Source organism: Leuresthes tenuis, unplaced genomic scaffold (genome assembly GCF_036924035.1).
Source record: "Leuresthes tenuis unplaced genomic scaffold, fLeuTen1.0.hap1 SCAF_6, whole genome shotgun sequence".
Lineage (NCBI taxonomy): Eukaryota > Metazoa > Chordata > Actinopteri > Atheriniformes > Atherinopsidae > Leuresthes > Leuresthes tenuis.
Genome location: NW_027325360.1, coordinates 1,813,990 through 1,834,376, shown reverse-complemented (window position 1 = coordinate 1,834,376; position 20,387 = coordinate 1,813,990). Strand labels below are relative to the sequence as shown.

The following is a 20,387-nucleotide window of genomic DNA, read 5'->3' as shown; positions in this document are numbered from 1 at the left end:
GTAAAAGAAGCTGATGTTCCAAAGGGATCTTGGTGCTAAGACAGAGATTTTAACTCACTTCACCCTCTTATGGAAGCTTTGGTTTTAGCTGGAAACCAGCTGGAATGTGGTTTCTCATATTTCTGGTGCTTCCAGAATATTTAAATTCAAAGTGCTTCTGTTTAGTAGCTCTTAGTGTAGCAACAATACCTGATTCTATTCAGCATCTTCCCCGTCCTCCTGAAAATACTTCTGTGATTTGATTATTTCCCCTCTGAGTATATTACTTGGAGCTAAGGTGCTGAACATGTGAAGTTTGTGGCACCAATATTTCAGGCCATCCAAAAGATCTATCCTTCCAAATCCTTCTGAAGTACCTGAGGCCCTGTGAAAATGTGTCAGTAAGTCTCCAGCTTCAGTGAATCAGCGTTCATGCCTCTTGAAAAGTAAAGAACCCTTTTTATTCAGTATTTTGTTCCTCATCATCTTGGTATCTGCCAGCGCTTTCCATTTTTGTTCCCCAAACTGTTGATTTCCCTGGCAGAGAAGTGAGGGGCCGTGGCTAAATGTGCAGTCAGAGACTGAAAGGGAGGTTTTTCCCCACAGTAGCCTCCTAATGACAGGCTGGTGGATGGAAAAGATGTGGGGTAAGGAAAGAAAAAAGAGGCAGACTGCTGAAGCATCACCTCTGCACACACACACACACACACACACACACACACACACACACCCTTACGAACAGAAACACACACACACACCCTTACGAACAGAAACACACACACACACACACACACACACACACACACCCTTACGAACAGAAACACACACACACACCCTTACGAACAGAAACACACACACACACCCTTACGAACAGAAACACACACACACACACACACACACACACACACACACACACACACACCCTTACGAACAGAAACACACACACACACACACACACACACACACACACACACCCTTACGAACAGAAACACACACACACACCCTTACGAACAGAAACACACACACACACACACACACACACACACACACACACACACACACACACACACACACACACACACACACCCTTACGAACAGAAACACACACACACACACACACACCCTTACGAACAGAAACACACACACACACACACACCCTTACAAACAGAAACACACACACACACACACACACACCCTTACAAACAGAAACACACACACACACACACACACACCCTTACAAACAGAAACACACACACACACACACACACACACACACACCCTTACAAACAGAAACACACACACACACACACACACCCTTACAAACAGAAACACACACACACACACACACCCTTACAAACAGAAACACACACACACACACACACCCTTACAAACAGAAACACACACACACACACACACACACCCTTACAAACAGAAACACACACACACACACACACCCTTACAAACAGAAACACACACACACACACACACACACACACACACACCCCCTTACAAACAGAAACACACACACACACACACACACCCCCTTACAGACAGAAACACACACACACACACACACACCCTTACAAACAGAAACACACACACACACACACACCCTTACAAACAGAAACACACACACACACGCCCTTACAAACAGAAACACACACACCCTTACAAACAGAAACACACACACACACACCCTTACAAACAGAAACACACACACACACACACACACACACCCTTACAAACAGAAACACACACACACACACACACACACCCTTACAAACAGAAACACACACACACACACACACACCCTTACAAACAGAAACACACACACACACACACACACACACCCTTACAAACAGAAACACACACACACACACACACACACACCCTTACAAACAGAAACACACACACACACACACACACACCCTTACAAACAGAAACACACACACACACACACCCTTACAAACAGAAACACACACACACACACACACACACCCTTACAAACAGAAACACACACACACACACACACACCCTTACAAACAGAAACACACACACACACACACACCCTTACAAACAGAAACACACACACACACACACGCCCTTACAAACAGAAACACACACACACACACACACACACACACACCCTTACAAACAGAAACACACACACACACACACACCCTTACAAACAGAAACACACACACACACACACACACCCTTACAAACAGAAACACACACACACACACACACACACACACACCCTTACAAACAGAAACACACACACACACACACACACCCCCTTACAAACAGAAACACACACACACACACACACACCCCCTTACAAACAGAAACACACACACACACATACCCTTACAAACAGAAACACACACACACACGCCCTTACAAACAGAAACACACACACACACACACACACACACACCCTTACAAACAGAAACACACACACACACACACACCCTTACAAACAGAAACACACACACACACACACACCCTTACAAACGGAAACACACACACACACACACACACCCTTACAAACAGAAACACACACACACACACACACACACACCCTTACAAACAGAAACACACACACACACACACACACCCCCTTACAAACAGAAACACACACACACACACACACACCCCCTTACAAACAGAAACACACACACACACACACACACACCCTTACAAACAGAAACACACACACACACACACACACCCTTACAAACAGAAACACACACACACACACACACACACCCTTACAAACAGAAACACACACACACACGCCCTTACAAACAGAAACACACACACACACACACACACACACACCCTTACAAACAGAAACACACACACACACACACACACACACACCCTTACAAACAGAAACACACACACACACACACACCCTTACAAACAGAAACACACACACACACACACACACACACACACCCTTACAAACAGAAACACACACACACACACACACACACACCCTTACAAACAGAAACACACACACACACACACACACCCCCTTACAAACAGAAACACACACACACACACACACCCCCTTACAAACAGAAACACACACACACACACACACACACCCTTACAAACAGAAACACACACACACACACACACACCCTTACAAACAGAAACACACACACACACACACACACACCCTTACAAACAGAAACACACACACACACACACACCCTTACAAACAGAAACACACACACCCTTACAAACAGAAACACACACACACACACCCTTACAAACAGAAACACACACACACACACACACACCCTTACAAACAGAAACACACACACACACACACACACCCTTACAAACAGAAACACACACACACACACACACACACACCCTTACAAACAGAAACACACACACACACACACACACACCCTTACAAACAGAAACACACACACACACACACCCTTACAAACAGAAACACACACACACACACCCTTACAAACAGAAACACACACACACACACACACACACCCTTACAAACAGAAACACACACACACACACACACACACCCTTACAAACAGAAACACACACACACACACACACACACCCTTACAAACAGAAACACACACACACACACCCTTACAAACAGAAACACACACACACACACACACACACCCTTACAAACAGAAACACACACACACACCCTTACAAACAGAAACACACACACACACCCTTACAAACAGAAACACACACACACACACACACCCTTACAAACAGAAACACACACACACACACACCCTTACAAACAGAAACACACACACACACACACCCTTACAAACAGAAACACACACACACACACACCCTTACAAACAGAAACACACACACACACACACCCTTACAAACAGAAACACACACACACACACCCTTACAAACAGAAACGCACACACACACACACACACACACACCCTTACAAACAGAAACGCACACACACACACACACACACACACCCTTACAAACAGAAACACACACACACACACACACACACCCTTACAAACAGAAACACACACACACACACCCTTACAAACAGAAACACACACGCACACACCCTTACAAACAGAAACACACACACACACACACACACACCCTTACAAACAGAAACACACACACACACACACACACACACACCCTTACAAACAGAAACACACACACACACACACACACCCTTACAAACAGAAACACACACACACACACACACACACCCTTACAAACAGAAACACACACACACACACACCCTTACAAACAGAAACACACACACACACACACCCTTACAAACAGAAACACACACACACACACACACCCTTACAAACAGAAACACACACACACACACACACGCCCTTACAAACAGAAACACACATTTACATAAATGCAACCTAAGTGCAAACCTGTCTAAGCATGCATCAGCAAATTAAACTGCAATTACACTCGCATGTTTGAGGCCGCCCACTGCTGTTATGCAACTCCATCTGAGCAGCCCTCCTGCTTCCTGCCTCTCATCACACCTCCTGCTTTCAGCCTGGAAATTCAGCCCGGACCGTCGGTGTTCTGCAGAGATGGAGATTTTGAGCCAGAAGTTCACTGGGATGGAGGCTTCTCTGTCCCACACAGGCAGCCAGTCGTTCAAACTTAGTTTCTGTTGCATACTTGGCTCCTCACATGTGGTCTCAGTGAATTATTTAGTGCGCTGGATAGGTGCTGACAGCGGCTGTTATCGAATCTATTGATGAGAGAAAAGACTAAAGAGAGTCTCAACTGAACCAGGAAACACATGGATACACAGTGGAAGCACTTACAAACGTTTTATCCTTTTAAATGAAAAACAAAGAGGACAAAACAGCCTAAATGTCGCTGTAATACTGCCCTCTGCTGGTGAAGTGTCGCATTACTTCTCTTGTACCTGTGTCTCCACAGAACTGTCTGATTCGGCTGACACCGCGGGGGCGGGAGGCCTTGGTGACAGACTTTGGCCTGGCGAGGGAAGTGGTGGAGCTGCCAGTGAAAGACCCTGGGAGGAAGCTCTCACTGGTGGGTTCAGCCTTCTGGATGGCCCCCGAGATGCTCCGAGGAGAGCCGTATGACCGCAAGGTAGCACTCACCTGTTGTCCTCAGTTATTTGTTGCAAAAATGGACATTGGAACATCTTAACCTGCCTTTGCAATCCTGATCCCCGGGTTCATAACTCAAATGTGCCCCTAAAACAATAAACCTTACTCATCTATAACATGAGCTGCACAGTGGATTCTTATTATGATTTCCACCATGCTTCCGGTTTTTGTTGGAATTAAAGACTGCTCTGTCCACAGCTGGTTTATTGGGGACTTCATGGCCTTCCCTTTGCTGACAGATCCCCTTTTTTAAAGTACGACTAAGCTTCAAAATGCTTTCTGGCTTTTCTTGGCAAAGAGTTGAGGCACAAATGAACCTTATTTCTGCAGAATGTCGGTAGTTTAAACTCTTTGGAAGGTTGCAAAGATCCCTGTTAGGACCAACCAGATGATATCCATTTGCTTTACTCCCAGCCCTCTGAAAGGCAGCGTTTTGCAGCTAAGGTAAAAGTTTTGCCGGACGGGGCCTAAATCCAAGCACTCTTGGCTAGATAACAGTGACAAAGATGCTCATCTGCTAATGTTCTGCATGTGGAAAAGTCACAACTCCCAAAATAATGGATGGCTTTTTGAAACAACCCTGTCTGTGCTTTCATTCTGCTTCTCGCTCATTTTAGGTGGACGTGTTCTCATTCGGCATCGTGCTCTGTGAAATCTTGGCCAGGATCCCGGCCGACCCGGAAATCCTCCCCAGAACCCAGGTAGGGCTCAACAAGAGGCCTAATCCTTAAGAAGCATCCCAGCAGCATGTGAAAAGCAGCGTGTTCTGTGTTGGGATGCACTGACAAACATTCAGATGTCAAACATTAGGTTTGTTCTGGTATAACTGAGTCTCTATAATGACGGCAGTGTTGGAAATGATGCCTTTTAGGACTACGGGTTGGACGTGAAGGCCTTCAGGGAGATGATGACCGACTGCCCCCAGCGTGTCCTGGAGTTGGCAGCCAGCTGCTGCATGGTATGTAGATCAAAGGAAGCGCTCTGCATAAGAACTGGAATCATTCCTGAAGCATCCTCCAGGCACAAGATACAGAAGCTCTCTCATCACATTTACAGACCCCTGACAGACTGGACTGAAATGGGTTTTTTTTTGTCGTATATTATCATACTTATAATATAATTGCAGATTTTGCAGATTGTATTGATCATTTTCTGATCGTCTGATTGGTTTAAGCGTAGAAGCACCTGCTGACCCGTACAGTATAAACAGCTTGATCCTCCTTTTGGTTTCTGAAGTGATTCACCTTCAGGAGACACTGACTTTTATTCTTACTGTGGATCTTAGAGCAGCGGGGCAACAAGCTGCGGATTAGAGTGTGCTCCCATGATCTATAAACAGGGGTACAGCTCAGTGATGTCACTAATGACCAAAGCAGTCCAAGAAGAACAGCAGAAAGTGTTTTTGTCATCTGAACATTACCTGTTCAGATCCTTTTGATTCTTTCTTTGGCTCAGATCACAAAAAGAAAAGGTGTTTTTGGTCCTTCTGTGATAATTAAGCCCCTCCCCCTGAAATGGTCATGAATAGAATCACTTTTGCTGGATGCCATTTTTACATTTCACTCGCTGCTGGTCTCACTGGTTTTCTGCCACATCAGCAGTAAATTACAAGTTTCAGTCATTTATTCAAAGTCTTTCCAGTCTGAAAGGGAAACCCATGAATACTTGACCGTCTCTCCACCTTCGGGGCTCTAAGTCATCGACTCTTTAACCACAAAGTGAAGCTCGTTTCAGGTGCAAAGCTGCAGTAAATCTGGGTCTTTGTTCTGGTTCTGAGGAAAGACGCAGCCTGACTGACACAAAGCCAAGTCAGGGTAATTAAAGGTTCTCATGTCAGCATCTGTACACAGCTGTGGACTCAACCCAAACCAGCACATAAAAACAGCCATAACATTAAAACCACTGACGGCTTAAGTGTGCAACACTTCTCATCTTGATCCGGTGCAATGTTCTGCTGGGAAACCTGCATCCTGGGACTCTGACACCTGCCTAAAGATTTATCGGGGGCTCGCACCAAAAGCGGTGTGAGCAACCACAGCTGCTCACGACGCTCACAACCCGTCGCTTCTACTTCTTCTGCCACCGGAAGCGGCCAAAGGGGCGGGGCTTATATGTATAGCAACTAGCAGATATATATAATACTCCATCCATACATCGGTTCCCTCTTTCATCGTACTCTTGGCGGCCTTCTTTGTGTTTGTGCTTTGCCGTTTTCCGCTTTTTTCCGCCTTTTTTCCGCCTTCGGAATCCAGATCGGCCCTAATTGGCTGTCGTCGTGTCGCGTCACTGCTCATTTGCATAAAGTTGAGCCTTTCTCAACTTTTGAAGCTCACGAAGCCCACAACGCGTCGCTCACAACGCCGGCTTACATGGAAAATGAATGGCAGCTGGCCGCTCACGCCGCTTTTGGTGTGAGCCCCCGGTTAGGCCAGGACCAGTCGTCCCCCGCAGCCAGAGGGACAGCACTGAGCCGGGCAGGGACAGCTAGGAGGGGCTAAAACGCATGTCAAAGAGTCCGAGGTGTTCCCCTGACCCAGATACCAATCTGATAGCATCCGTGGGAGGCAAATCCAATACATGGAGACCCTCCCCACACCCCACAGGGCCCAAAGCATCCTTTCTAAGGTTGACCTTGACTGGCCGGAGCTCTTTTGGCAGCATTAGGAGAGAACGCTCTATATTAGGCGGGTGGTCATAATGTAATGGCTGAATCTAAAACCAGGCACATTCCACTCAGGCACAGAACCTGAATATAATCTCCTAACAGCATCCTCTGCACCCTGTCCCCCCTCCCAGGTGGAGTCCTTCCGGCGGCCTGCGTTCACAGAGTTACTCGATGAACTGGGAGAAACCGCCGAGAGCTTGGAGCCGCCGCCGAAACCGGACCTAACAACGAGCTGAGCGCCGCAAATCCTCTGGTCCCTCATCGGGGATTATTATGGGTCACTGTGTAGACGGGAGGCAGGAGGAGCTGGGGTTTAGTTTCCTCTGCTTCAGAGGCGTGGCTGAGGCCCTGCGGACCTGCAGCCTCTCTTCAGATGATGGTGGAAGCCTCTCACGGACACTTGCTTTGACATTTTACTGTACAGGTGTTTGGTAGATGCTCTTAGAGAAGAAAAGGTCATCAGCTCTTCATGCTTTGTGTTTTAGTTTCTTTTGTAAATCTGCAGTTTGTTGATGTATTTCTTCTTCTTCTTCTTGCTCCATCTGTCCAGAAACGGACTTGTGGAGAACTCGGCTCTTCACTCGGACTTCAGAGAGATCATTTATGAAAAAAAAAACTGCTTCAGCAGGCTGAGAAGCTGAGGCTGAAACATTGTTGGGTTTCACATCTGAGGAGGATTGTGGGAAACTGGCCCCATCTGCAGATCATTCTGATCAGTTTTTAACAGTTTAAGCTACTTTTATCTCCATAAGACGACCAATAATTCAGAACATCTGTATTACAAACCCTTTTCTCTCCATGAGTTGTTTTCAGCTCGTTCTGCACAGAACATCTGTATTACAAACCCTTTTCTCTTCATGGGGAGTTGTTTTCAGCTCGTTCTGCACAGAACATCTGTATTACAAATCCTTTTCTCTTGAGTTGTTTTCAGCTCGTTCTGCACAGAACATCTGTATTACAAATCCTTTTCTCTTGAGTTATTTTCAGCTTGTTCTGCACAGAACATCTGTATTACAAACCCTTTTCTCTTCATGGGGAGTTGTTTTCAGCTCGTTCTGCACAGAACATCTGTATTACAAATCCTTTTCTCTCCATGAGTTTTCAGCTCGTTCTGCACAGAACATCTGTATTTTTGTTGTATTTCGTTGATATTTTTCAGACATCAGTCACTCCGAGCTGTTTGTAAAAGCTGTAATTTTGCTTCATATTTCTGTTTTTAGGTCTGAATGGGTCCACATTAGCTTCTTCATAGTCTCATATTTTTCAGGCAGCTAAGATACAAAATGCATTGGTTTCTATACTCTTAGATTTAGATGGCTTTCTGTGATGGAACACGTAAAAAAATAAAGTATAATCTCAAGTCCCTCTGCTGAAAGTCCCTTCTGTGTTTTTTGTCCTGTTTTATCCTCTTTGTTCTGTGGAGAAGACCGAAGGAACCAGTCCCAGCAGCTGAGTGGAGCTTTATGTTTTGCATTTATTGTAAGGAACCAGTTAAGAGAGAAACTGGCACCCGGTACGAGGAGAGACGGCAGAGCTTGTGATGAAAGCTAAAACAGCTAAAAATTTGAGTTTCCACAGATAAACGAGAGGACACGAGTCTGCATTTTGACAACAGATATCAGAAATCTGCCACTCAACTCGTCATGAATGCTGTTCCAACCATTTATCTGGGAAACACTGTAAGTAGAGAGTTGCTCTCTCTCTGTCCTTATTAGCAGTTCTGTGCTGAAGTCGTGGGGGCAGCAAGCTTTCGTAGCATCCCTCTGGCTTGCAGCAGGCAGCCATGGCAGGAGTGCAGTGCTTCCTCACTGGGGCTCGCCGCTCATGAGGCCCTCGCTGACTCCATGAGCCTCAGTCAGGCCGAGTGAGATTGAGGCAGCTCTGTGAGCACAATCGGGTTTAGCATTAAGAGGTCATAATTCACTGGGTGTGAGTCAGAATCCCTGATTGTTTAGTTGCTTTTTGTCTTTACTATATGCACAGATGGGGATAAGGTGAGGTCATATTAACATATTCATGCCAAATGCTGAGTTTTTATTGTTGAAATGAGACTTTAATTCACATTTTTGCTGTGACTTTGTTCCAGTTAAGGACACGGATAACTCCACATACAGTAATCTCTGTTTAAGTTTCTTTTTTTCATTCCAGAAATCTAATCGGGTGATTCTTCCACTCCTTATAACAGCTTATTCTGGTCAAGGTAGCAGGGGGCTACAACCTGTCCCTGCTATACCTGACAGAAGCTATACCTGAGAGACAGACCAGTTCAAAAGCACCAATAACTATAATAAACTGTTAAGTACCCATAGAAACTGGGTCCAACATTTTTTTCATGCATGCAAACAGCCTGGCTGGAGATTCCTCTCAGAGCTGGGATTTTCACGTCTTCACTCTGCCGCTGACCCAGAAAATCGATAGCAGCACAAAGAGCAGCTGGAGGAGAGATGATCAAGAGCTGAGGAGGCTGAGGATACGCAGGGTTATCCCCTGTTAAAGAGAGGGTAACCCCGTCAGCATCCACAACTTTGTGTTCATCAGGTGGAAATTCTTCAGTAAATGAAATATACAAGTGATGCCACAGCTCTAAGGTAAGGATGTGGGATTTATTAAAAGCCTGACTCCTCGCTCCTCTGCTTGCATCCTGAGTTGGAGGGACTAAGATGTGTAAACTGGGAAAAAGTATATATATATATATATATATATATATATATAGAGAGAGTTTCTGTTTTTTTTTGTGCAGCTTTCCAATCAAGAAAAAGCAAAGACTTGCAGCTGCTGCACAGGCAGCCGGTAAACTCTCTTTCTGTTGTTTACTGGGCTCTGCACATGAGTCCAAATTAAATATTTAGTGTGCTGGAAAGGTTATTGAGACACTACAGAGAGTCATAACGTAGCCAGTAAAGACCTGGAAAGCATACGTTTAAGTACAATGAGGATAAAACACTTGATATTACCCGTTTTTCTCAGATATAATTCTCACACTGCCCTCTGCTGGCAAAGGGTCACATTACAGCCCTTCTTTTGTAACTTTTAAGACGGTCTGATCTGGGTGACATCTCAGGGAAGGGATTTCTTCCTGGGGAGGGAAGTAGTGACGCAGGAAGCTGTCACTGGCGGGTTCAGCCTTCTGGATGACTCCAAGATGCTCCTATTGTTCTTCTGCTGTATTACTGCATCTCATTTGTTGCAAATATGGAGGCTTTAACATCTTATTCTGAAGTTGGCCAGAGCTGAGGTTACTTGTAGGAGACGACTGAAAGCATCCCTCATATTAATGTGTTTCAAGAGCAAGTTCCACGAGTTAAACTGTAACAGGTAACAGTTCCTATAGAGCGCACAGTTTAAGCGTTATTCTGAAACACAGTTGATGTTTTTATAGCTTTTTTTTTTATACAGCATCATGGTTAATCTTGCTGTGTCATTACAGATAATATTAAGTTTATCACAGTAAAATGATACATTTAATATACAATTTTTGCATGAGTGGCCATGTTTCATTACTCATTCTCAGTGTGCTCTATAATCAATGCATCCTTAGAAGGCTTGTGCAGAACTCAATCTTCTGAAGTGATCCATCTCACCTGAATCCGGTGCTGATGCAGGGAAACATCTCAAACCTGCAGGACAGCGGCCCTCCAGGACTGGAGTCGGACTTAGGTGAACAAGAAGAGGAGAGAAGAGTGGAGGTTTTAACTGGAACAGTCTGATCTGCCACAGGTGAGTAGGAGGAGTAATCAAGGCTCCACCTACTGCCACCACAGGTACGCAGGAACAAAGCCTAGAGGAGGAAAAACAGGGAGAGAGACAGGAAATACCACAGACTCTCACACTTCTTGTGTCATTTGGCACAGCTCAGCCTTTTCTCCCTGTTTCCCTTCCTTAAGAACGGCTTCTTGACAGCCACCCTTCCATGGAGCCCATTTCTGATGAGGCTTGGGCCAACAGTAGATGGATCAGCTGAAGGTCCAGATGCATCTCTCAGGTCCTGTCAGGTCACAGCTGGATTTTTTCCTCTTTCTTAAGGACATCACTTTCAGATCCTGTTCATCTGCTGTAGATAGTTTTTTAGGCCTGACACTTCTTCTTTTGTCCTCCAGTTTTCTCCAGTTTTTTAAGAGACACTACACACAGTTCTCGGACATGCCAAGTATTTAGAAAATAGCTCTTTGGAATTCATGTTTCTGGTGTAAAAATTCAAGTTTATGTCTGTCTGACATCAGGGAACATGTGTGTTGACAGGCTGCCATGAACAAACTGTCTAAATGCATATAATTTACAATTATAAATACATACAAATACACAATTAAAAATTGGTTCTTTACTTTAAGCTACATGTGTAAACGTGACACTGCTTCCTCCTTGAGGCTTTGTCTTTGTGATGCTTAAATGGTTCAACACACACAACGGCAACCCTGAGGTTTAAGGCCTGGATCTTTTGTTAGAGTCAGTAATATACTAACCAAACTATTATCTTAAATCTCGCTCCGTCGTTTTGTGTAGTTGGGATCGAACAAACATCACGTCTGGCTACTGGAGCACTTAATACGCTCAGAACCAGACTTAATGACATGTCTTTGAAGCGAGGCTGATCAGCATAATCAGTGTGGAAGCATCATGCAGATACTTTCAATAAAAAGTAAAGACGCATCCTTTTGAGCCAGAATGAAACACCTGCCGGTTTAGATTATTTTCTGCCTTTTGATCATTCATTGGCTTGTTTTCAGCGTTAACCTGATAAAGTGAAAACGCATCAAAAGAAAGAAATTCACTGGCTCTGAGCAGCGTTACAACACTTCCTGTTCGTACCATCTCTCCCAATTATAGCAGAGCTCAAAGGAGATGAATTATGCAAACAGTCTTCTCTTTTTTCTGTATTTAATCTGATTTGGATTATCTATATAATCAGAAGGGTTCTGGAAATCATTTTCTATATGCTCAAAAAAAAAACCCACTCATGATACGATCAAATCACCTAAAGTGTTCATTTGAGATGCAGGGTTCGGTTCTGACAGACGGGTCTTGTTGAAAAAGGAAATTCTGGAGTTTCCACTGAACACAGGTGCCTGTAAGGAAATAAAAAGCAGACAACTGGGTCGTGACGTGTGAAGTTCCTGTGACCAGAACATTTCCTGGATCCAACTTCTCTAAGAGCTAAATTTCCCTGAAATGTCGACACAAACTGCTGCTCCATCCTCTGCCTCGCAGCCCTTAGATGAGAACTGAATCTACGGCTCTCTTTAAATTGCCGCTGAATGCAGTCGGGACATGTTGAGGGCAGAGTTCACACCGCTGAGGCGGCCACATCTCTGATAAACCCGTTAGGCTGAGAATCTCTCGTCATTGTTCAACTTGGCTGATAAGGACAAAACACCGGGACAACTATGACTCTGAAAACCAGATTCACCCAGAAGTTTATCACAGAAAACAGATCTGTTAAAACCGACTCATTTGTTCAGTGAAGTGCATTATATATTGATGAACAAATGACTAATGTTCAGATTTAATGACACAGTTTTATTGTGTTTCCTGTAATTAATTAATTAATTAATTAATTAAGCTCAGGGCACAAAAACACCCAGATATGGCCCTGACCATGTCTGAGATTATGAATCTCAAGCTGTTTTAACTTAAGATCATTTAAACTAATTCTACTTACGTACAAATCTGGCATTTCATCTCTTAAGATGAATTGAAAAAATATATCCTCTTGTCTTAATCTTTTGCTGTTTCAGTGTCTGAGCTCAGGGTTGTTCTTCTGGGGAACAGCTGGTCTGAGAGGAGTTCAGTAGCAAACTTCCTACTGGGACAGGCTGCATTCAACACCAAGGAAGAACCAGACCGCTGTGTACAAATCCGTGGACTGATTCAGAGAACAAATGCAGTTCTTATCAACACCCCGGATATCCTTTACATCTCTGAACACACTCTGAGGGGACATGTGCAGGACTGTATCAGACTCTCTGCTCCTGGGCCTCACGTCTTCCTTCTGGTTCTACAGTCGGAAACCTTCACTGAACAGCACAAAGGGACCCTCACCAAAGTCCTTGAACTCTTCAGTAATGAATCGTTTGATCATTCATTGGTTCTAATATCAACACTCAGAGGGAGGAGCTCCAATCTACATGAGAGTTTCCGTGACTTACATCGGCCAGCTTTGCAGGACATGATCAGAAGATGCAGTCACAGGTCAATGATGCTGGCAGACCTTGAATTATCTGAAATGTTGAGAGACATGAGACAAATCATTGAAATGAATAATGGAAGGCATGTGCTCTGTGACCATCCGAGCATAAAACGCAGGACAGAACCTTCTGCTCCATCTGTTGGTAAGTCTCAATAAATAGCATAATAAGCGACTTAATAAGTATACAGTAAAAGTATTTCATGGCAGCAGTACATGATGTACTTATAGGTATAGGTTTTATTAACTATTTATGGAAGAAACAGGTTTTATACCACATCAAAATTCGATAAAATAGATTTAATGAGCTCGATTGCCTTTGAATTACCGGCATCTTATTTTGAAAACCGGAAGTTGCTGACACAGTTGCTGTTGCTTAGTTCTCCTATTGTTTTATCACGTTTGATATTGTGCTGAAATGCAGAAGCCAAGTGATGATGCAAGCTTTTTTATTCTTCTTCTTCTTATTACTTGTTTTTGCTTGTAATGTAATACATTTACTCCGTCTGTCCAGATGAACTCAGAAAATATTTACAGACACCTCAAACAGCTTCTGGAGAGGGGCCTTCTGATCACACATCCACAGAAGCACCGCTCTCTGAAGCATGTAAGTTTGTCCAATTGTTTGTGGTCTCTGACACACTACTGTGTCATTATTGTTGTTACTGAATGGTAAAACCTTGTTAGTAATGCCAGTAAATGTCATTTTTAGTCAATTGAAATTAATTGATTTATTAAGTGAAATGGAATGACACGACAAACTTAATGCAGTGGTGTGACAGTATGGATGTGCACTGTTTGAATACAGCTCCAAGTCAGGCATCATACAGCAGCAGCACTTCCACATCAACCACACCACCCACCTCTGGAAGTCAGCATAAAGCGGGTGAGTTCTGTAATTAAATGTTGCAGTACTGACCAATACAACTGTTATACCTTATTTATGCTGCAGATGTGTTTAATGCCTGATGTCCTGTAATTTGGAAATCATTGAGTGACTTTAATGATACTGAAGAATGTGGTGGGGGGTGGGGAATCGCAGAGAAATCTCGCCCAGGCACTAAATTACGTAGAGCCGGCCCTGACCGGTAGATTGGGGCGAGGGTCCTTCTATTAGAAAATGTGATAGAGAAGGTGTGTTCCTACTAAAGGGGGATAACTCTTCTCAGCCAACCTTGGAAAGTATGCCAGGCTACTGGAGAGAAAAGTCTCGAAGATTCATGAAGCTCAGATTCAGGTGGAAGAATGCATTTTTTGTCATGGACCAGCTCTCTACCCTCAGCATTATACTGGAGGGAGTTTGCCCAACCAGTCTTCATGTGTTTTGTGGACTCGGAGAAGGCTTATGACCCTCATGGTGTCTTATAGTAGGTGCACTATGGGATATTGGGTCTTTACGCATTACTTCTCCAAGTCTTTCCAGGCACAGGCAAGGGTTGGAGGGTTACCTGACTGGTTGTCTTGGGATTGCATGTTTGCTTTTTGCAGACGTCTGCACACTAGGGTCGGGCAATATGGCCTAAAAACCTTCTTGTTGTAGTTTGTGCACATATCGGATGTAAATGTAGTGGGAAAGTGCATGGATTCAGGATTCTGGTACAGAAACCTGCTTTTAACGCCCATTAGGCTGTCACTGGGCGAGAGGCAGGGTACACCAGGAGTTATGCTTTATCACTAATAATAAAGCATATCTGTAACTATTGTGATCATGGTATTATTAATCAAGATAATAAATAGCTATATATGTTGTGTGGATGTCAAAGATAATGTGAAGTTAACCTGCATGTTGATATGTAGAGAGATGTTTGTGCACATTGAAATGTTAATGTTGTCATGGTTACGCTTGGTTGTGTGTTTTTCTGTGTTTTTCTTGTTGTTGTGACAGTAAAGAGATGTTTTGAACATGTCCTTCAGGGAGGAGACCTCAGGGCTGCTGCAGAGACTAAATCTCTTGGTTGGCTTGAGAACGTCTTACAGAAATGTGTGAATTAAGCATGACTTCTTGATGCTGTATTATGTAGATGAAGCACATTGTGTTCTATGTTAAAGTTTCCTTCTTTCCAACTGCCACCAGTGAGGGGGTTACAGAGTTTATGTTAATTTTACCTGAGAAAAGGTTGATTTTGGACATGTTGGTCCAGGAGAAGTTCCAGTTCAGGAATGAGGGTACTTACAAGGTCATTTTCAATGATTTTCTGTCTTCTGTTTTACAGAATGTGGACTCAACATTGTGCTTTTTGGAGCAAACTATTCAACAAAGACAGGATTCTGTAACTTCATCATGAAGAAAAAAGGTTTTCCTTTTACAAAGTTTTATCCAACCAAGCCTGTTCACCATGGAGAGTGGAAAGAGAAATCCTTAACTATACAGAAAACATCAGAAAACCAGCCCGAGAGAATGATGAGAGAAGAGATTAAACACTTCATGAATCTCTGTCCTCCTGGACCACATGTTCTGCTGCTCTTGGTGAAGCCTTCTGACTTCACTGAAAAGGACAGACAGACTCTGAAGGCCTCCCTAAGTTTGTTTGGTCAAGATGCCTTCAAACATTCAATGGTCATCAGTACACATGAGTGGAAGGAAAGTTTCTCTTTGCAGTTGCTCCTTAAAGACTGTGGAGGAAGACAGTACAACATGTTGGAAAATGACCACGAAAAGTTAATGACGAAGATTGAGGACATTGTGCAAAAAAACAACGGGGCCTTCCTCACCATCACAGACGAGATCACAAAACACAAGTCAGAACAGATCAAACCATCTTTAAACCTGGTTCTGTGTGGCAGGAGAGGAGCAGGGAAGACCTCAGCAGCCAAGGCCATTTCAGGTCAGACAGAGCTTCCTTCAGTCTCCAACTCATCAGAGTGTGTTAAAACTCAGGCAGAGGTGTGTGGACGCCGGCTTTCTCTGGTGGAGCTGCCTGCCTTGTGTGGAAAACCTCAGGAGGCAGTGATGGAGGAATCATTCAGGTGTGTCTCCCTCTGTGATCCTGAGGGCGTCCATGCCTTCATCCTGGTCCTACCTGTGGGTCCCCTCACTGATGAAGACAAGGCAGAGTTACAGACCATCCAGAACACATTCGGCTCCGGAGTCAATGACTTCACCATGATTCTGTTCACTGTGGAGTCAGATCCTACAGCTCCAGCTTTTGTTAACTTTATAAGAGGTAACATAGAGATCCGGGAGCTCTGTCAGAGCTGTGGAGGAAGATCTGTTGTTCTGAACATCAAAGACAGGCAGCAGATCCCAGAGCTGCTGGAGGCTGTGGAAAAGATGAGAGATGAAGGGACCAGATGCTTCAGCAAGGACATGTTCACCAGAGCTCAGATGGAAAAGCTAATACAAGTTAAAGCTGAGCTGCAGGATGACAAACGCAGCACTGATAATGGAGAGGCCAGAGAAAACCAGAGCCAAAAGGTTCTCAGGATGGTGCTGATTGGGAAGACTGGCAGTGGCAAGAGTGCAACTGGGAACACTATTTTGAACAATAAAGAGTTCTTATCTAAAGCCAGTCAGAAGTCTGTGACCAGGTACTGCATAAAAGGAAGAGGACAGATCGATGGCCAGCCTGTTATTGTGGTCGACACTCCCGGTTTGTTCGACACAACTCTCTCTGAAGATCAAGTCAAACAGGAGCTTGTGAAATGTATCAACATGTTGTCTCCAGGGCCTCATGTGTTCTTACTGGTGCTACAGATCGGCCGGTTTACCCCAGAGGAAAAAGAGGCTGTAAATATGATCAAGAGGATTTTTGGCCGAAGATCAGGAAACTTCATCATCGTTACATTCACCAGAGGAGATGAACTTGCAGGAGTATCGATTCAAAGTTACATCAAAGAAGAATGTGATGACTTTGTAAAGCAACTGATAAAGGACTGTGGAGGTAGATATCATGTGTTCAACAACAAAGATCAAGCTAACCGCACACAAGTCACTGATCTACTCACCAAGATCAGAGGCATGGTGAAGGACAATGGAGGAAGCTTCTACACCACTGAGATGTTTCAAGAGGCTGAGACAGCCATACAGAAGGAAGTGGAGAGGTTGTTGAAAGAGAAAGAAGAGGAGATGGCGAGAAAAATGGAGGAGCTTGAAAGGAAACATGAAGAGGAAATGCATGCAATGAAAAGACAAATGGAAGAACAGATATACAAAACTGAAGTAGAGAAAAAGGAAAGTTTGAATAAACTAAAGGAGAAAGAGAACTGCATCAACCGTGAGCGTGAGGAGAGAGAAAGAGAAAGAGAATTCAGAGAAGAAGAAGAACAAAGGAGGAGGCAGCAGGAAGAAATCCAAAGACAAGAATGGGAACAAAAACTCAAAACCTTGGAGAGACAAATATCTGAATCTGAGTCGACGGAAGAGCTGAGCACAGCGCTGGAGTACAGTCGAAAGGAAATGAGAAGGAAGCAAGAAGCCTGGGAGATGGAAAGAGAACAATGGTGGAAAAACCGCTATGAAGAAAATATACAGAGAAAACAAAGGGAGAAAATGACAATCCAAACCCTGAGAGAGGAATATGACCAGGAAAGAGAAGTTTTAGACTTAAGAATAAGATGTGCCTCCATCAGAATACAACAGGATGCCAACAGAAGAAGAGCTTTACAAGAAGAACACGCAAAGAAAATGGAGAATATGAGACAGAGATATGAGGATGATGCCAGAAATCAGGCCGAAGAACTCAACGATTTCAAGGAAAAATACACCAGGGACTTTGAATCGCTGATAAAAAAGTATGACGAGGAGTTAATGGATCTCAGGCTCACTTGTGAGATGCTAATGGAAGAGAAAAAGGAACACAAGAATGAGTACACTCTTTTACACAAACTCTCCAGCCACAAAGAGGAAACTCTCAAAAAGGAACTGGAGGAATTTCAGAAAAGGCAACAAGAAGAAATTAAAAAGCTGAACGAGAAATACCAGAAGAGATGCATCATTGCCTGATCTCTTCCAACTGTCTTTAACAGTAACTTTAAATCTATGATATCAATCCAAAGGAGGAAATGGGGTGTTGGTGGCAACACTTCCAGGACTGTAACCAGAGACCGTCAACGTGAAATTATATTCATAAGTATAAGTATTCAGCTGCCAACAAGTGACAAGTTGGCCTCGACTGAGAGAAGTGATGCTCAGCATTAACTCTTAATCATACTATACAGGAAAACTGATGTGTTGACATGACAGTCATAAAGAATATAGAGCTGTTCACTCTGTCAGATGGAAGACCCTCAAGGGTTTAAAGTTTCAGAGTTTGAGGGTGGATAACAAAATTCCAGCTCTGTAGAGACAACCATCTGCAAAAAATACTCCATAAGTTCACTGAAATTTCATCTGTATGAATGATGACATCGATTACCTTTGTTTAGCCTCAATAACGGGAGTTTAGCTGAAGATGCTGTTGTTTCTAATTGTTTTTTTTTTTAAAAGTAACTTTGCATTAAAGTCTAACACTGAAAGCTAATTGTAAGCCTAAGAATCACCCTCAGTCCTGTTTGTTCAGCCTGTAATCCCACTGATCAGCTGTGTTGGATCAGTTTGGGTCAGCATCCCTTCAGAATTCTGTTATCTAATCATTGTAAATACTCGTCTGATTCAGTCCCAGGGTATTTTAAACATTAAGAAGAAGAGTGTGGACCCCACAGATCCACCCATCTAAATGTATACCTGCAGTATCTACACCCTGCCTTTTTTAGCTGTTTGTAATGTAGTGTCTGATACTTACCAGCTGAGCGAAGAGTTCAAGTACAGTGTGGCTCAGATTAGAGACATAAAACATTTTGAGAAGAACACATTATATTCTGGTTATGTGCCTGTTGACGGGGGCGTGCAGCATCTTCAGGGTTACCAGATATGGGAAGGTTTTACCTTATTTAAGGGGAGAAGCAGCCACAGCGAGGGAGAGATTGCATTAATCTGTAATTCTGATACGGACCTGTTGGCAATAAAAGGTTTCTGAGTTCGACCAAGTCTGTGTCAGCAGAGTTCTTCCTGTACCATCTACTCAGAAGCTGTTTGACCATCCACGGCACAATAAGTCATACAAAGGTTTTTTCCTCGTGGTCAAATAAGTACTGAGGAGCCAGATTACCGACTGAGATAGTAAAACAATTCAATTCAATTAAACTTTATTTATAAAGCGCCAAATTACAACAACTGTCATCTCAAGGCACCTAAATAATATAGTCCAATTCAAGCCAATTGGAATTCAATTCATTATAATCATAATCCAATTAAATGGATTAAAAAATAATCCAATTCATTCGAGTAAAATGTCTAATCTGTTAAAGAATGGAGCTCCTGCAGAGCCTTAGGAAGCCAGCACTGATGAGTGTGGATGAGCAGCAGCTGGGATCCAAACTCCCGTCCAGGACTTCCTGGTTACCTGCCCAGCTCCACCTGGACCTC

At 43.7% G+C, this 20,387-nt stretch overlaps 2 protein-coding genes across 3 annotated transcripts in view; both read left to right on the top strand.

Annotated features, from left to right (window-relative positions):
- Positions 1–9,151, top strand: part of LOC140309353 (dual specificity testis-specific protein kinase 1-like) — a 33,841-nt gene extending 24,690 nt beyond the window's left edge. For both annotated transcript variants that reach the window (XM_072387183.1, XM_072387182.1), the window contains 4 exons: positions 4,945–5,118; positions 5,756–5,839; positions 6,010–6,096; positions 7,935–9,151. In XM_072387183.1, the coding sequence (XP_072243284.1) occupies positions 4,945–5,118; positions 5,756–5,839; positions 6,010–6,096; positions 7,935–8,039 (450 nt within the window). In that variant the 3' untranslated portion in view covers positions 8,040–9,151. The remainder of the gene's footprint in view (positions 1–4,944; positions 5,119–5,755; positions 5,840–6,009; positions 6,097–7,934) is intronic.
- On the top strand, positions 8,077–18,926 carry LOC140309002 (uncharacterized). Its single transcript, XM_072386843.1, has 9 exons — positions 8,077–8,182; positions 9,230–9,316; positions 9,535–9,667; positions 10,150–10,282; positions 10,865–10,967; positions 13,536–13,648; positions 14,499–14,591; positions 16,006–16,150; positions 16,198–18,926. The coding sequence occupies exons 1-9, from the start codon at positions 8,077–8,079 to the stop codon at positions 18,924–18,926; spliced, it is 3,642 nt and encodes a 1,213-aa protein (XP_072242944.1).
- The last annotated feature ends 1,461 nt before the right edge of the window (positions 18,927–20,387 follow it).

Excerpts from the sequence above, each read along its gene's own strand:
- LOC140309002 (XM_072386843.1), top strand. The coding sequence starts at position 8,077 with ATGGGTCACTGTGTAGACGGGAGGCAGGAGGAGCTGGGGTTTAGTTTC. Across the intron at positions 10,968-13,535 it reads GCTCCTATTGTTCTTCTGCT|TGTCTGAGCTCAGGGTTGTT; the intron begins GTATTACTGCAT and ends TTGCTGTTTCAG. Across the intron at positions 13,649-14,498 it reads AGGAAGAACCAGACCGCTGT|ATGAACTCAGAAAATATTTA; the intron begins GTACAAATCCGT and ends CCGTCTGTCCAG.